This window comes from Vombatus ursinus, unplaced genomic scaffold, assembly GCF_900497805.2.
Source record: "Vombatus ursinus unplaced genomic scaffold, bare-nosed wombat genome assembly UNPS02014799.1, whole genome shotgun sequence".
Classification (NCBI taxonomy): Eukaryota; Metazoa; Chordata; class Mammalia; order Diprotodontia; family Vombatidae; genus Vombatus; species Vombatus ursinus.
In genome coordinates this window covers 38959268-38974366 of record NW_020954577.1, presented here as the reverse complement: position 1 = coordinate 38974366, position 15099 = coordinate 38959268, and the positions used below count along the sequence as shown (strand labels likewise).

Sequence of the window (15099 nt, the reverse complement as noted above, 5' to 3'; positions counted from 1 at the left end):
GCAGGCCTCTTTTAGACCCAATCAAAATATGCTTATGTCATTGCTCCGTCACTTAAACCAGATCCTAAGCATTCTTGATAGAGAGAGCTATCTTCTATCTTCTCTCTCTCCTCATCCTGATAAATCTGAGAAGCTGCAGTTACGCTATTGACTTTATATTACATATGATGGTTATTAAAAATAAAATTGTGTTAATGGACTTTACGGAGTTCTCAGCTGTATTTCCTTTCTCTTTTGTTCAAATGGAAGAGACAAAATATGTTTCAAGACAGTTTGAATTCATTTCTAAAATTTTGAGCATTCATGAACTTGTTGCATTCTCACTGTGTTTTAAGATCCTAAAAGGATGTTTCCCTCTAAATCTAAAATATTGTGAAAATTAAAACTCAAGTTACTTCATTATGATACTCATAAAATTAACCTTTAGAGTTTGTTATGAGAATGATTAATATGTCAGGCGTTTTTAGAAAAGATTATGTTACTTATGTTTTTCTAAGCTGTTTATAGCCCATTTCAAATAATAGCATACTTTTGAATTGCTTCAGGGCAAAGTATGCATATTTAATTTTAAAAGTGTATTTTTAATACAAAGTAGTTTGGCAGATACTAGGTATAGACCAACGTCTCACACCCTATGCCAGGATAAGGTCAAAATAGGTATAAGATTTAGACATAAAGGGTAATATCATAAGAAATTAGAAGGAGCATGGAAAATTTTACCTGTCAGATCTATGGGTAAGAGAAGAATTTATATTATAACCCAACAAGAGATAGAGAGCATTATGAGATGTAAAATGGATGATTTTGATTACATCAAAGTAAAAAGTTTTTGCACAAATAAAACCAATGCAGCCAAGATTAGAAGGAAAGCAGGAAACTGGGGGAAATTTTCACATTTAATTTCTCAAATCTATAGAGAGAAATGAGTCAAATTTATAAGAATACAAGTCATTCTTCTATTGATAAATGTCCAAAGGATGTGAACAAGCCATTTTTAGAAGAAATCAAAGCTATCTATAGTAATATGAAAAAAAATGCTCTAAATCACTGTTGATTAGAGAAATGCTAATTAAAAGAACTCTGAGGCACCGCCTCATACAGATTGGTTAATATGACAGAAAAGGAAAATGACAAATGTTGGAGGGAATATGGAAAAATTGGGACACTAATGCATTGTTGGTGGAGTTGTGAACTGATCCAGCCATTCTGCAGAGCAGTTTGGAACTATGCCCAAAGGGCAATCAAACTGTATATACCCTTTGATCTAGCAATACAACTATTAGATCTGTATCCAAAAGATATCAAAGAAAAAGGAAAAGGACCTATACACATACATACACACACACATACATACACACACATTTATAGCACCTCTTTTTGTGATGGCAACGAATTGGGAATTGAGGGGATGCTCATCAATTGGGGAGTTACTGAATAAGTTGTGGTATATGATTGTGATGGACTACTATTGTGCTATAAGAAATGATGAGCAGGATGGTTTTAGAAAAACCTAGGGAGACTTATATGAACTGATGCAAAGTGAAATGAGCAGAACCAGGAGAACATTGTACCCAGTAACAGCAATATTGTATGGTGATCAACTGTGAATGATTTAGCTATTCTCAGCACTATAGTGATGCAAGTCAATTCTGAAGGACTTATGATGAAAAATGCTATCCAGTTCCAGAGAAAGAAGTGATGAAGTCTGAATGCAGATTGAAGCATACTTTTTTGCTTTATTTTTCTTGGTTTTTTTGGGGGGGGGAGGGGGGAATCTGTTTTCTTTTGCAACATGGATAATATGGAAATATGTTTAGCATGACTACACGTATACAGTCTATCAAATTGCCTTCTCAAGGAGAGAATTTGGAAGTAAAAATTTTTAAAAAAGAATGTTAAAAATTTTTTTACATGTAATCGAAGAAAAAAAAGAGAAAAGGGGAAAAAAGCATATTGTCATACCATGAGAAACTGCCTTTGAATTGGCACTCTGTAATGAGAGATTCTTTTATTATATAAATAGTATATTAAGGATATTAAGGAAAATTTCTATTTGACCTTTGCATGTAAATAGCATGTATTATACCAATAAAATTTGTTATTTCTTAATAAGTTACTCTATTAGATTAATAATCAATCTAACTTAAATTGGTTAACAGCAAAGCTATCTTCAGACGCACCACCTAAGCCCAAGAGACTTCCCAAACAGAAGAAAATAGAAACTACAAACTCTGACTCAGATTCAGAATTTGGCATTCCAAAGAAGACACCAGCACCAAAAGGTTTGCATTCTTTTCTCTTACCCTTTCTTATCTTCAAAGATTTGTAGATTTAAAGGGAGGCAGATAGCAGATCAATTTTAATTGTTTTCCTTCTCATACCTATTTATAAAGTTGTATAATAGAATTGTAATTATGGGAGGAACTTTAAGAAATCTGTCTGTTCATCTCTTGTTTTCCAAGTAAAGCAATGAGGAAACTGAGATCCATAAAGGTTGAATGACTTGCCTGGGGTCACAAAACTTACTGGTTGCTGAACCACACTTCAAGTCTTCTAACTCTTTGTCCTGTACTGTATCTATATACACTAGACCATTTGTGTCAAACTCAAATAGAGACAGGGACCACTAAAGCTATGGTTGCATATTGACTTAGTTTTAAATTGTAATATTATATGTTTTATTATATTTTATTTATTTTATTAAATATTTACCAATTACATTTTAATTTGACTTGGGTTCCACTCGGGAGTATTGTGGGCCATGTTGTGTTTGACACCTCTGCATGACACTGTCTTCTGTGACCCCATAAGAAATACGACAGAGAGATTAGTGGATGACAACATAGGACGTAGTACCTGTCCTTCCTTTCTGTCATTACCCTTCTTTTTTACCTTGATGGGGTTTGGCAGGTCCTTCCCCCCAGGGTTGTTCTAATAGCTTATCATGGAAATTTCATGCTCCAACAGTAATTACACTAGTCTTAACCTTAGACCCACAAGAAGGAAATTACTCAGTAGTTGTTTTGCAAGTAGTTGGGGTTATTTTCGGGTTTGGGGAAGAAAAAGGATGCCTGCCACATCCTGTTAATAAAAATCTCTTGTGTATTGGTATTTGTACTAATAATTACTTGAAATAAAATTAGCTAGGGATTGGAAATCTTTTAGTTAATGTGGACATATATTGTAATAGAGTTTGCTGTAAAGTATTTGACCTATATTTTAAGTGTTGCTGCTTTTTAAAAGCAAGCCAAACAGTTTCTCAATGGATGATTGTCTATACATACACACACACACACACACACACGTGTGTGTGTGTGTGTGTGTGTGTGTGTGTATATAAAATATATGCTAGCAGATTTTTATGCCAAAGGGCTGATTTATCAGCCTCTAAATGAGTTTACTAGAACATTTGCTCTCCTAGTTATATAGTTAAGAGTTTCAAAAAATCAGCAGTCTTTATTATTGACTCAGCACTCATAGTGCTTGATGTGAACTACAAGGCCAATTTTATGTAGTTTCCTATGAGTGTTTGTTTGCACTCTCTTGCATGATGAGCAGTTCTTCATATAGACACAGCTTGGTTTTTAAAGAATCTTTCCCACAACTCTCCCAAAAATGAGGAAAAAATCATACAGTGGGCAGTTTAAAGAGTCACAGCCCTGAGAAGATAGAAGAATAGAGATTAAAGGGAATGAAATTGGAGCCATGGTGATTTAGAATACTGTGGCGTATGGTATATCATAGAGCATTTAAAATTATGTGTTAATTCAGTGATCTAGGTGGTAGTCTTCCATAATGTCTCTTGGCAGCCCATTCTAGTGCCCCAAGACTCTACAGAAACCTTTTAAAAAATCCAAATAAACTTTAGCATAGTTCTTAAAATTTTCATAATTAAAGGTTAAATATTGTTGTATTGACTAAGAATAAAAAAGGAGGCGGATTCAAATAATAGCCATTTTTACATTATTATAATGACCATCACTTATGACATTTTTAAAAATCTGATTTTCCTTTTAAGGTAAAGGCCGAGGTGCAAAAAAACGGAAAGTATCTGGCTCTGAAAATGAAGGTGAATACAATCCTGGGAGAAAAACGTCCAAGTCCACACCTGGCAAGGTGATCTATGACTTTGTTATCTCACTGTTTTGTTCAAGATCGTCATTGAGCGGTTGACTTAAGCAATTGTGCTACTTATTTCACTGAAATCAAGGCGGGCCACTTGACATGTCAGACATCAACCATGGCCTGTGCTTGGTTAAATAGGCTACTTGTCAGTGGATTTAGGAGAATTTCTTGTTCCTTAGCAAGTTTTAAATGGGTAAAAGTATTTCCATGAATTAAAAAATTGCTCATTTTGAATTTAGAGTTCATCTATGTTGAAGATAAGGAACAGACGCACTGCTCTCTTCCATACTATCCCTATAATAGTAGTAGGTATATTCTGTGAAGTTGGGGAGCTGTGCAGCTAGAAGGGTATCTTGTGTCTGACTCTTCATGACCCTGTGGACCATAGCATGCCAATGCTGTCAGTGGGATGTTCTTGGCAAAGATACTGGACTGGCTTACCATTTCCTTCTCCAGAGAAGGCTATTTTATAGATCATTTAATCCAGTCCGTCATCTTATATATAAAGAGACTGAGGGTCAAAAGGCTTGTGACTTTTCCAGTCATACAGCTAGTTAGGGGCACAGTTTGGCCTCCCTTTGCATCCTTTGCAATATGCCAGTTTGAATATTGTAAAATATCATTCTTTGTGACAAGTAAGGAAAGTTTTTTGAAAAAACTTTCAATTATTTTAACAAGGATTAATTTTTGGATTTCCTCTACCTGTACACTCCAACAAAGGAATGAATAGTATCAGGTACCTTTTTTATATAAGATAGTGAATCAGAAACTTCTTTTTTAATATTTTTAAAAATTAAAACTTTTCTTATCTCTTGTTGACTTGTAGTTCTAAAATGTGCTTCACAGGATTGGTAGTATATATGTTGATACTTAACTATTTGTCCTTTCCTCTCAAAATTGACACCCTTGGAAAACTCATCTTATGGTTTTAATTATAAGTTCAGTACTGATGACTTACAGATTTTCTGTACAGCCTTAACTTCACACATGTACTTCAGGTCTATGTTTCTGTTTCCCCACAGGGCATTCCCTTTTTGGGTGACCTAATATTCCCTCAAACTCAATGTTCAAAAGTGAACTTAGCATTACCCCATTCCCCTACCCTAAAAAAATCCAGCTTTCCATTTCTACTCATAACATCACGGTTCTTCCAGACTCCTGTCCAGGAAACTGTTGTCTCTGATGTCGCCACCTTCATCGTCTTTATATTGTTAACAATATAAAGAATTTCAGCTCTTCCAGGTGGCTCCCATTCTCCACTAGACCTGTTAACATGATTGTAATCCATTTTATTTTATAGAACTAGTTTTTTAGGCAGCGTGATTCTAGGATGTTGTTTACAGCATGTCTTGGTAGATTGCACCAAGTTAATTACAAACATACTCAAGTTTCTCCTTGAAAACAGGTGTATATATTGATCAGACACACAAGATTAAAATATACATTAGTTGGCTTTGGGGAAAATTTTTAGCAGAAACAAATTGTTAGCCTCGCAGTTACCTTGTTTGCATGGGGAATTTTAGCTGCAACAGACTACAGAACTCCTAACCAGCACTTTTCTGTAATAAATGTGTGTATGAAAAGCAGAAATAAGGGCATCATATTTTTCTAGGGATTCCAATGAATCTTTGGGTACCAGGAGTCAGGGTAAGATTCAGCCAACCCAAGAACAGAGGAACAGAATGAGAGTGCCTTGCCAGTGACCTCGAAATGGTTGAGGTCCAAAAAACAATCTCTAGGAGTAAACAGCTTCTAGAGAAGTCTGGAAACCTCAAGCCCCAAAAGCCTCAGCTACAGTAAAGAGAGTGTTTTGTTTTCTAGATTTATGCCCCCCAATCCTCCCATCCATTTCTGGCTTCAAAGCTCATAGCCTCCTATCATCTTTTACCACCACAAGGGGAGGGAGGAAAATGCCTCTCTACCTCTGCCCCTTTTCCTGGCATTGGACGGATGAACCAAATTAATTTATCTCTAGGGTGCTACGTACGAATTCTTCTCTGTTGTTTTCCTCATTGCTTACCTCTTCCATGAGGTGGGAAAGGTGGGCCTGCACTTGTGCCCACCTCAGGTAAAATCCAGCTACATTGTGAAGTGTGCTGTCTTCTTTAAAGGACAAACCCATTGAATGCAAAAGAAACTCTCCCCCATCTTGCTAGCCATTTCCGCAGCCCCTCAATGAGGGCCCAGGCACCCCTTCTCGGGCCCTCTATTCTGGCTAAGCCTGTCTCCAGGGGCAGCTGAACTGCAAACACGTTTGCTTCACGGCCACCTTTGTTCGCAAACCAGTTACCAACAGACACCCAGTTGGTCATCAAGTCCAGGCAGTTCTTCCACAGAATTGATTCTTGGATTTATCCCTTCTTTTCCATTCTTACTGCCACTAGTCTCTCTGCCTTTGTTATCCTGGGTATTATTCGTCTTGTCCAATCTGTTTTTGTCCGTGTCCCTCATCTTGTTCTGATGGCTCCTTTTTGTCTTCTAGGAAATTCTTTTCTATGGTGTTCGGGTCTTTGTCTCAGCTCCCTGCTTAGCCAGCCTTAATTCTCACTGTTGCCATCTTGTCAGTCCCATCTTTCTCCTGCCTCTCGTGCATCCATGTTCATTTTTACTGCCTATACTTTGACACTCCCCATACCTGAGTACACTCATTCTTTCCACAGAGCCAAATCCTCCCCCTCCTTCAAGGCCTAATTTATCCATCACACACTCTCAGAACTGGAATGGACCTTACAGATTAGGCCAGCCTTCATTTGACAGAGGAGCAGATTGAGCACTACATAGATGAAATTACCTGCCCGAAGCTGACAAATAGTAGAGCCAGAATTTGAACCCAGGACCTGCTGGCTTTTAGTCCACTTCCATGAAGCCCTTACAACTACTCTAGCCCGCAAGTTCTTTCCTTTTATAGCACTTAAAAGAGTTTGAATCACACAATTTAGCACTTAATTATAAATTACATTCATTCTGATCATTTCTGGTACGTGCAGTCCCTGATAGTCCAAAAGCATACATTCTCCTAGGAGGGCCTAGAGTTAGGCAATAATGAAACAGTGAACCAGGGTGCCTCCCCTCCTGAACGAGAGAATTATTTATTTTGTAAGGAAGTCTTTGGTGGGACCTTAGGTATCCAAGCAGGATTACCTGCTTCTTCCACAAGTCCAGTGTAGAGCCTGGACCCATTCATTTTGAGCCTGGCAAGGAAAAGGAAGAAGAATCATCTATGAGATTTGGTAGAGTGGGTTAACATAGGTATATGTTTTTGTCATCATCTTCTTCGTGATAATAGTAGTAGTTTAAGGTTTACAAAGTCCTCTACAATTACATTATTTGATCCTTACAACAACACTCTGAGGCAGGTGCTGTTATCCCCATTTTACAGATAAGGAGACTCAGAGGTGAAGTGAGTTGGCGAGTGTCACACAACTGTCTGAGTCAGGATTTGAACTCAGGTCTTAGTAATTCCACATCCCTTGTTCTATCTACCCACTGTGCTACCTCGCTGCCTCTGGCTTGGTACTTAGACACCCCAGCTCTTAATCCACTACTGTGTCCTAGTTTTGTTTCCCAAAACAGATTGTAGGTGCTTTGAGTGTGAGAATCGTGACTGACACTACTTTTATTTTGCCCAGCTACAATGGGAATACTGGAGGGGCTTGCTGAATGTTTGTGGTTTGGGTTTTTTCATCAGTTAGCCTTCAGATATGAAATCATTGTGGGTGGTGACTGTGTTCTGACATCTCCCTAGAACCCAGCACCCCTCTCTCGCTTGTGTCTATGGGACAGGTAAAGTGGGGAATTGCTTGATTCCATCTACTTTCTGAGGAAAACATGGTTTGTTTTCTTCATTGAACGTAAACTTCTTTGCTTTTTAATAAAAACCGCAGCTGCCATGAAGACTTTTATATGTTAGGTGGAGTGTGAACAGTAGTTTTTCTTGGATCGTTAAATCCAGTTTTTTGTTTTTTTTTTAATTCTTAGAAATCCAAGAAGGCCTCCTTCGACCAGGATTCAGACGTGGACATCTTCCAGGCAGACTTTCCCCCTGAGCCACCATCTCTTCCTCGGACAGGTCGCGCCAGAAAAGAAGTAAAATATTTTGCAGAGTCTGATGAAGATGTTGATTTTGCAATGTTTAATTAAGTGCCAGAAGAGCACTCAAACATTTTCAATGACTACCTTGTGTTGTCCTTTTTTGTCTTTTCTGTCGCAGACTTTTGTACATTTGGCTTATTTTACTGTGATGATGTAATAGATGGTTTTTATTATTGTGTGTAGGCCTTTTAACATTTTGTTCTTACACATACAGTTTTATGCCCTTTTTTACTCATTGAAATGTCATGTATTGTCTGATTGGCTTGTAGAGATGTTCTAGGCTGCTGTGCTTAAGCACACATTTTAATTGTCATGGTTGCAGACTAAGGACCTGCTTTTTGAAATGAAATTTAAACATTAAAAATGGAACTGTGTTATCTGCCTCTTTAATGAAGATAAACTCAAGCTCCCACACACCTTTAAAATAAATATATTTTATTCTTTGCCAGGAGACTCCATGGAAAAAGGTAAACAGTATATGAACATAGAAAGCATTGTTAAACAATCTCAATGTACAAACAGAGCCAGTGAAAGTACATCACAGACTTCCTAAAATATCAGGGGAAAAAAATCCACTAGTGCTTAAATGAGACCTAAGAAACTGACCCTTTCATCTGTTAACCACTCTATTACAGTCAAAAGAGACAGATTCTCTGCCCATGCCTTTGGGAATTAGTGATGGCCCTTGGCATCAAGGAGGCTGGCGAATCCCCACACTTGGCATGACTTGCAAAGTATAGGTGGTAGCCCAGCCTACTCGTTGTCCAATGACATTTCCCTAATGGCTTGTGAACGGGTAAACAGAAACATCCTAACACTGAAAAGTGTTTCTGCCTTGTCGGCTGTCCTTACTGTAAAAATGCAGTATCTCTTCTCCTTCAACTATGTAGTTCTGTCATCAAACACGTAATAAACCACTTCTCATTTAAAGTGACATTAACAGTTGGACAAATGACATTGGATTAAACTGAACTGGCAGTTACGCTGAAACAGAAGTCTGTTCTGCTAGTGCAGCGAGGTCATCTACTTGTTACGGGGCAACACGGAATCGAAGATGCAGTTTGAGAGCATCAGAAAGAGCCAGGACACGTTTCCATACGAACTAACCCAGAATCTCTCTCAACCTCCCTTGTCTGGATGTACATTCCAGTCTTACGTTGTTCCCCGGGTGTCTGGAGCGGTCTGGGAAGGCAAGACCGCGTCTCTTTAACCTTTCTTAACTGGACAAGGACAGTCGCCTCGTTTTTCACGACCTTGACGTCGCGGTCGTTTGGGGTATGCAAGACAAGAGGAAAGCACCACACATCCAGTCGAGAAAGAGCAGAGCCAGACAACCGTATGTAGAAAGTCCTTAGAACTCTAACCGGGGTTTCAATCAGGTGGAATTGGTCTTGTCATGCAATCTTGAGTGTTTAGAAGAGAAAATAGAAGCTTTTAACGCATTTCTGGTTGCATGAAATGGCTGATTTTAACATTTTTAAGTCTGTATTTCTAGTTAGGAATCAAACAGTGAGGAGTATATATATATATGTATATATATATATTTATATATTGGTACATATGAAAACTTCTTGGTCCTTCTTGAATTTTAATATATCTTTTCAGTCCCAAAACTAAGCAGCAGTAAAAAAAAAAAATCTTCTTGCTTTTTAAATCCGGGAACAGAAGGTAGTGGGGAATGTCGGAAGTGACTGGAAAATGTCTTATTGCACCAGTGGGGACTGCCCGACCCCGCTGTTCTCCATGGAGCTGGGTGAGATGCTAGGACTGTGCTCTGCCGTGTTGCCACTAGAACTTGGTGTCAGGGGTTCATGTCCTTCAGAATTCTCCAGCATTTCCTGAATGAGAGGGGGCATTGAGCCAGGGATTTCCATTTTCAGCGTGATCACACGTTCTGCACCTTTGAAAAGAGAGCAAAGAAATCTGCTGAAGTTGTGCCACGTGACTTTATTCCTCCCCTCGGCACACCAACATAAGGGACTTTAGGGCTCCCTTCACAAGGACACCTCCTCCTTCATACCGAATGTCGCCTACGAACAATCTAGTTTGGGAACGCAAACGAGCAGATGCCTCTTCGTTGCTGAAGTTTTAAAAATGAGACCATAAATAGTTTCTGCAAGTTAAAAAAAAGCCAATAACTGCATGACCCAGATTATTCTCTTCAATAACATGATGCTGATCGCTAATCATTTTTGAGTGGTAGAGGAGAATTTTTCCATTACTGAATGTACCTTATTCCTCTTCTTTAAAGAGAGGCGAAAACTATTACGACTTCTCAACTTGGAAACTAACACGAGACAGAAAATTGTTCTGATAACTCACAGAACTGCGCCTTAACCACAACTTTACAAGCATTCACTCATCTATAGTTTCTTAAGACCCCATAAGAAACCACATCAATTCAGAAAAACAGGGTGCCTCACCAGTAGAGACTAAATACTGACACGGGGTGATATGGGCCCAACCCTGCAACCAAAATATTTCAGGAGCAAATGTCTCTTGTGGACTTTGAGCATCACCTAAAAAGAAGTGTTAAAAGAGAATCGACCAAAACCTAGTTTCTCATAATTAAGTCAACAAATGGAACATGTAATAGACCATAAGGGGGAAATCCATATAGGTCATACATGTATATTAACTGACCCAAGCTGGAACATTCTGACATAGAGACTGGTTCTTCATTCCTTTTTTAGTTTCCTTGGAGAAACCCCCAAATTACATTCCATAGACCTGAGAGCTCCCTCATTTTGCAGTTGATGAAACTGAGACCCAGGGAGGTTATGATTTTCCTTAAGATTACAAAGTTAAGTAGAATAGCCAGGATTCAAATCCAGGGTCTTTCCATTCTGAATTCCATGGTTTTGCCATGATATGGAGCTGCAGAAATTAGCCACTTTGTGCCCCCCTCCCCCACTCCAATACAATAAATATATTTACAGTAGAAACACTTGACTGATACTACTTCTGAGAACTCATGATATGTATGTACATCTATCTCCTGCTTTGCTCATCCATTATGCTATCTTCTCACCTGAAAGATTTGGTGTTAAGCAAAAAATGTTCTCAGCCTCACGCTGGGATGAAAACTTCGTTTCCAATCCACAGAACTGAAAAAACAATGCCTAACGAGGTGGTACCTGTTCCATTCCAGAAGGTACCTGTCAGCCTTACTTCAGCCCCTCCAGGCATGCAATGAGCCTGCTGTCATGAGGCACTTCTCTAACATAGCAGAAGGGGCAGGCAGAATCCCAAGGACCACAGCTCCCCAGAACTGAGAGCTGCTTCCTCAGCTCGCACGAGTGCCACAATGGCGAGATGAGGATGACAAGCACTTGTTACCAGTGATTGATTGCTGTTGAATTTCTCTCAACAAAAATATCCAAAACAGGTGCCTTCACCTCACCCAAGTCCCTGTTTTTTGGCTCTAGGCACTTCTGAAAGTGCTTGAGCCATCTCTGAACTGGAAATCACAAGGCACAAGAAACTCCTAGCTTTCAGGAAGGCGGGCACTCTCTTCCCTATCGGCCCTGTTCCATTTGTGTTGAGATTCAGTTCCAATCTTGGCTCTCACTTTCTGGTTCTGCCATACACAACCTAGGAGACGTTGGGCACATCCCTTCCCCTTTCTAAGCCACTGTTTCTTCATCTGCAAAATGAAGAGGATCTCTAAGGTCCTTTCTTCAAGAGTATATGGATTTCCATAAACAATGTGTGAAAAACTAGAGAGATGTACGAAGCAGGGGAATTAATACGGGAAGCAACCTAATATGTATAGCGGCTTTTGAGTAAGGAAGATAAATTTGATTCCTGGCTCAGGCACTTTCTAGCTGTGTGATCCTGAGCAAGTCACTTAACCTCTGACTGTCTCAGTGGCCTCAACTGCAGAATGGAGATAACTACCACATACTTTACAAGGTTGTTGTAAGGATGAAATGAGATCATACATATAAAGTGCTCTGCAAATGTTGAAGTGCTATGAAAATGATAATTCCTTAATGAGACCTCTCCTAGAACATCAAAGAATAATTGTTTTTTTCTTTAAAATAGTAATTTTTGGGGCAGCTAGGTGGCGCAGTGGATAGAGCGCCGGCTCTGGAGTCAGGAGGACCTGAGTTCAAATCCGACCTCACTAAGCTGTGTGACTCTGGGCAAGTCACTTAACTCCAATTGCCTCACCCAAAAAAAAATAGTAATTTTTAAAAACTTAGTTTTCTGAATTTCAGTGTTCTCAATGTTTTGTTGCAATCAAGTGGCATCAGTTAGCCTTGTAAAAGTTTAAAACAGTATTTTCATTTTCTTCCTCTTCAATCAGTCAACAAGCATTTATTAAGTACTTACTATGTGCCTGGGCGCTATTCTAGGTGCTTAGATACAGAAAAAAAAGAAACAGTCCCTGTCCTCAAGGAGCTTGCATCCTCACCCCTCTTCATCTCCTTTTTACACCTTATGTTTCTTTAGACAGAAAGCTCCCCACCAGACTCCTGAGAGACAGGCAGCGCTGGAAGAACCCTCCTTTAGGGAAGAGGCAAACAGGACTCTTGAGATTCTCTGGGTCACACAGAGTCAGAGCCAGGACTCAAAGAGACTCCAGGGCCAGCACTGTGCCACACTTGAGGAAAAGCCTCAGGTTTTCTCTTTATAATTCCCAGAGTTAGCTGTCCTGATTTATTGTAAACAAACAAACATGGCAACCAGCAGCAACCTACCTTTTGCACTAATGCTACGCAGATCTGTGATTTTCATTAGGATCTTTGGAAACATGTGAGGCTTATTGGGCCGTCTCTTTCTGATGTAAATTTTCAGCGCTTCCAGCAAAGGTTCTTGTAGCTTATCCACTTTTGTTGGCTCCTCTAGGTCCTGACGATCTAGAGACCAGGAAGAAAGTATGCAGTTACTGGGGACGCGGTGGGGCAGAAGTCTCTGATTTCATTAGTACGGGGACCAGCTGGCTAGAGACTCCATCTCCCAATGCAGGGGGCCACCTCTGCCACTCAGAGTCTTGCAGAGCTGGCTAGAGCATTAAGGGACCCAGTGACTTTCCTGAGGCCAGCTGCCTATGTTAGATGCCACCCTGCAGTCATGAGGAGGGTTAAAAAGCAGCCATGCATCTGCTGTTTGCAGGATTTCATCTGCAGCCCTGATAAACCAAACCTCACCTTCCCTCCCTCTTGTCCTTACTTGGCTGTTCATCTTAAAAGCAGTAAACTTGGCCCCTCTGAATCTGGTGGTGCAGTCCCTTTTTAAATTTAGAACAAATGTGCCAAACTGAACATTGGATGAGAGATCATAGAATCTCTGAGCTGGAAGGGACCTCATAAGCCTCTGCTTGAAGACCTCCAGCGAAGAGGAGCCCGCAATCTGTCCGTGCATCCCATTTCGCCTTGGGGTCACTCTAATTGTTAGAAAGTTTGACATAAAGCTGAACCCTGCTATTTCCGTAACTTCCTCCAAACTAGAGTTCTTGCCTTGAGTAACTGGTTTAAGTGAAGTCCCTGTCTTGGCCAGAAGATGGCATTACAGAACTAAGAGACCACAAATCTGGGACTGCTTTAAAGAAGGGAGCCCATCTCTTAAAGCCATTGTTATTTGTTTAACCATTTGTGATACAGTTACTTTGAAATGCTAATATCTCACTGGAAAGAAGACTCCTCACTCTACTGCGGCACCAACGGGCCAATGAATTCAAGTGTTTCAAGTGGGGGCTAACTTAATATCCCATTCAAATTCCCCAAGCCACCAATAAGGTGTTCCTGGAGAATTTGACAATAGTATAATCCTGCCTAAAAACAAACAAAAAAAAGAATGGAAAAAAAAAAAACCCCTGCAGTACTCAGCAAAACAGTATTTTTGAATCTTCAAGGAGAAGAAGCTTAAATACCATCATTTAGCTCACAAAAACAGGTAAAAATAAAACAAAAAATAATCTCCAGATGCTATTGATTCTCTTCCTATGCCTTGTCTCCTGAAAAATAAGCCTGCTGTAGAGATGTGGATGATGCTGCCTTCTCCTTATCAAAGCTCAAAGACAGGAGACCCTCATGGCCAGTACCTCCACAGATTAAGCAGATGGCACTAAGAAGGCCTGTCTCTGTGTCATCCATCTCCAAAGGCAGGAGTTGATTGGCAAAGGTGAACACCAGATCCGTGAGAGGTCCAAAGCCGGCATTGTGCATCTGGGTTCGGTTTAGGGTAAGGCCATCGGAAAAGGTCATTGTGTCTTGTTCAGGTGTGTATCTTGTGCAGATTCGAAGAATCTGGGGGGAAAACAAAATTGAAAACTTTAGGAAGGAAACGATGAAAGAGACACTTTATAGAATCTGATGAAATAATAATTCATTTGTAGGAAAAAAAGATCTAGAACATCAAGGGAAATAATGGGGGTGGGAAGGAAGGAATAAGAAGGGAATAGCAGTCAGAACTCAAACCATATTATGAAGTAGCAATCATCGAAACCATTTGGTACTGGATCAAATGAGATATTTGTGGAGTTCTTGGCACAGTGCCCGGCAAGAGTAGGCACTTAATAAATGCTTGTTCTTTTTCCTCTCCCCTCCTCTATAATGTTAAAAAATAGAAAAGTCCATCAATAAAACGGATTACACGAGGGAGAATCGGAGATAATGGAAGTTAATAATCCAGTACTCAATAAACTCCAAACATAAATTACTTGGGAAAACACTTCTATTTTATAAAACTGTCTGGGAAAACTGAAAAGCAGTCTGGCAGAAATTAGGCTTCACCAATATATTATACCATATTCCATTATAAATTCAAAACGGACATTTGACCTGAATACAAAAATAAGTAGAGAAACAAATCATATGCCTCTTAGAGCCGTGCATAGAAAATGAATCCTTAACTAAACAAGGGATAGAGTCAGTT

At 39.5% G+C, this 15099-nt stretch overlaps 2 protein-coding genes across 2 annotated transcripts in view; one reads left to right on the top strand and one right to left on the bottom strand.

Annotated features, from left to right (window-relative positions):
- The window catches only part of TOP2B (DNA topoisomerase II beta), an 88954-nt gene extending 80363 nt beyond the window's left edge, over positions 1 to 8591 (top strand). Inside the window, exons 37-39 of the mRNA XM_027871941.1 lie at positions 2160 to 2282; positions 4019 to 4116; positions 8104 to 8591. Of these exons, the coding sequence (XP_027727742.1) occupies positions 2160 to 2282; positions 4019 to 4116; positions 8104 to 8265 (383 nt within the window). The 3' untranslated portion in view covers positions 8266 to 8591. The remainder of the gene's footprint in view (positions 1 to 2159; positions 2283 to 4018; positions 4117 to 8103) is intronic.
- A 32-nt stretch (positions 8592 to 8623) lies between these two features.
- RARB (retinoic acid receptor beta) overlaps positions 8624 to 15099 on the bottom strand; it is a 179619-nt gene continuing 173143 nt past the window's right edge. The window contains exons 6-8 of the mRNA XM_027872583.1: positions 14267 to 14471; positions 12924 to 13082; positions 8624 to 10117 (exon numbers count right to left, since the gene is read on the bottom strand). Coding sequence (XP_027728384.1) covers positions 9921 to 10117; positions 12924 to 13082; positions 14267 to 14471 — 561 coding nt within the window. The 3' untranslated portion in view covers positions 8624 to 9920. The remainder of the gene's footprint in view (positions 10118 to 12923; positions 13083 to 14266; positions 14472 to 15099) is intronic.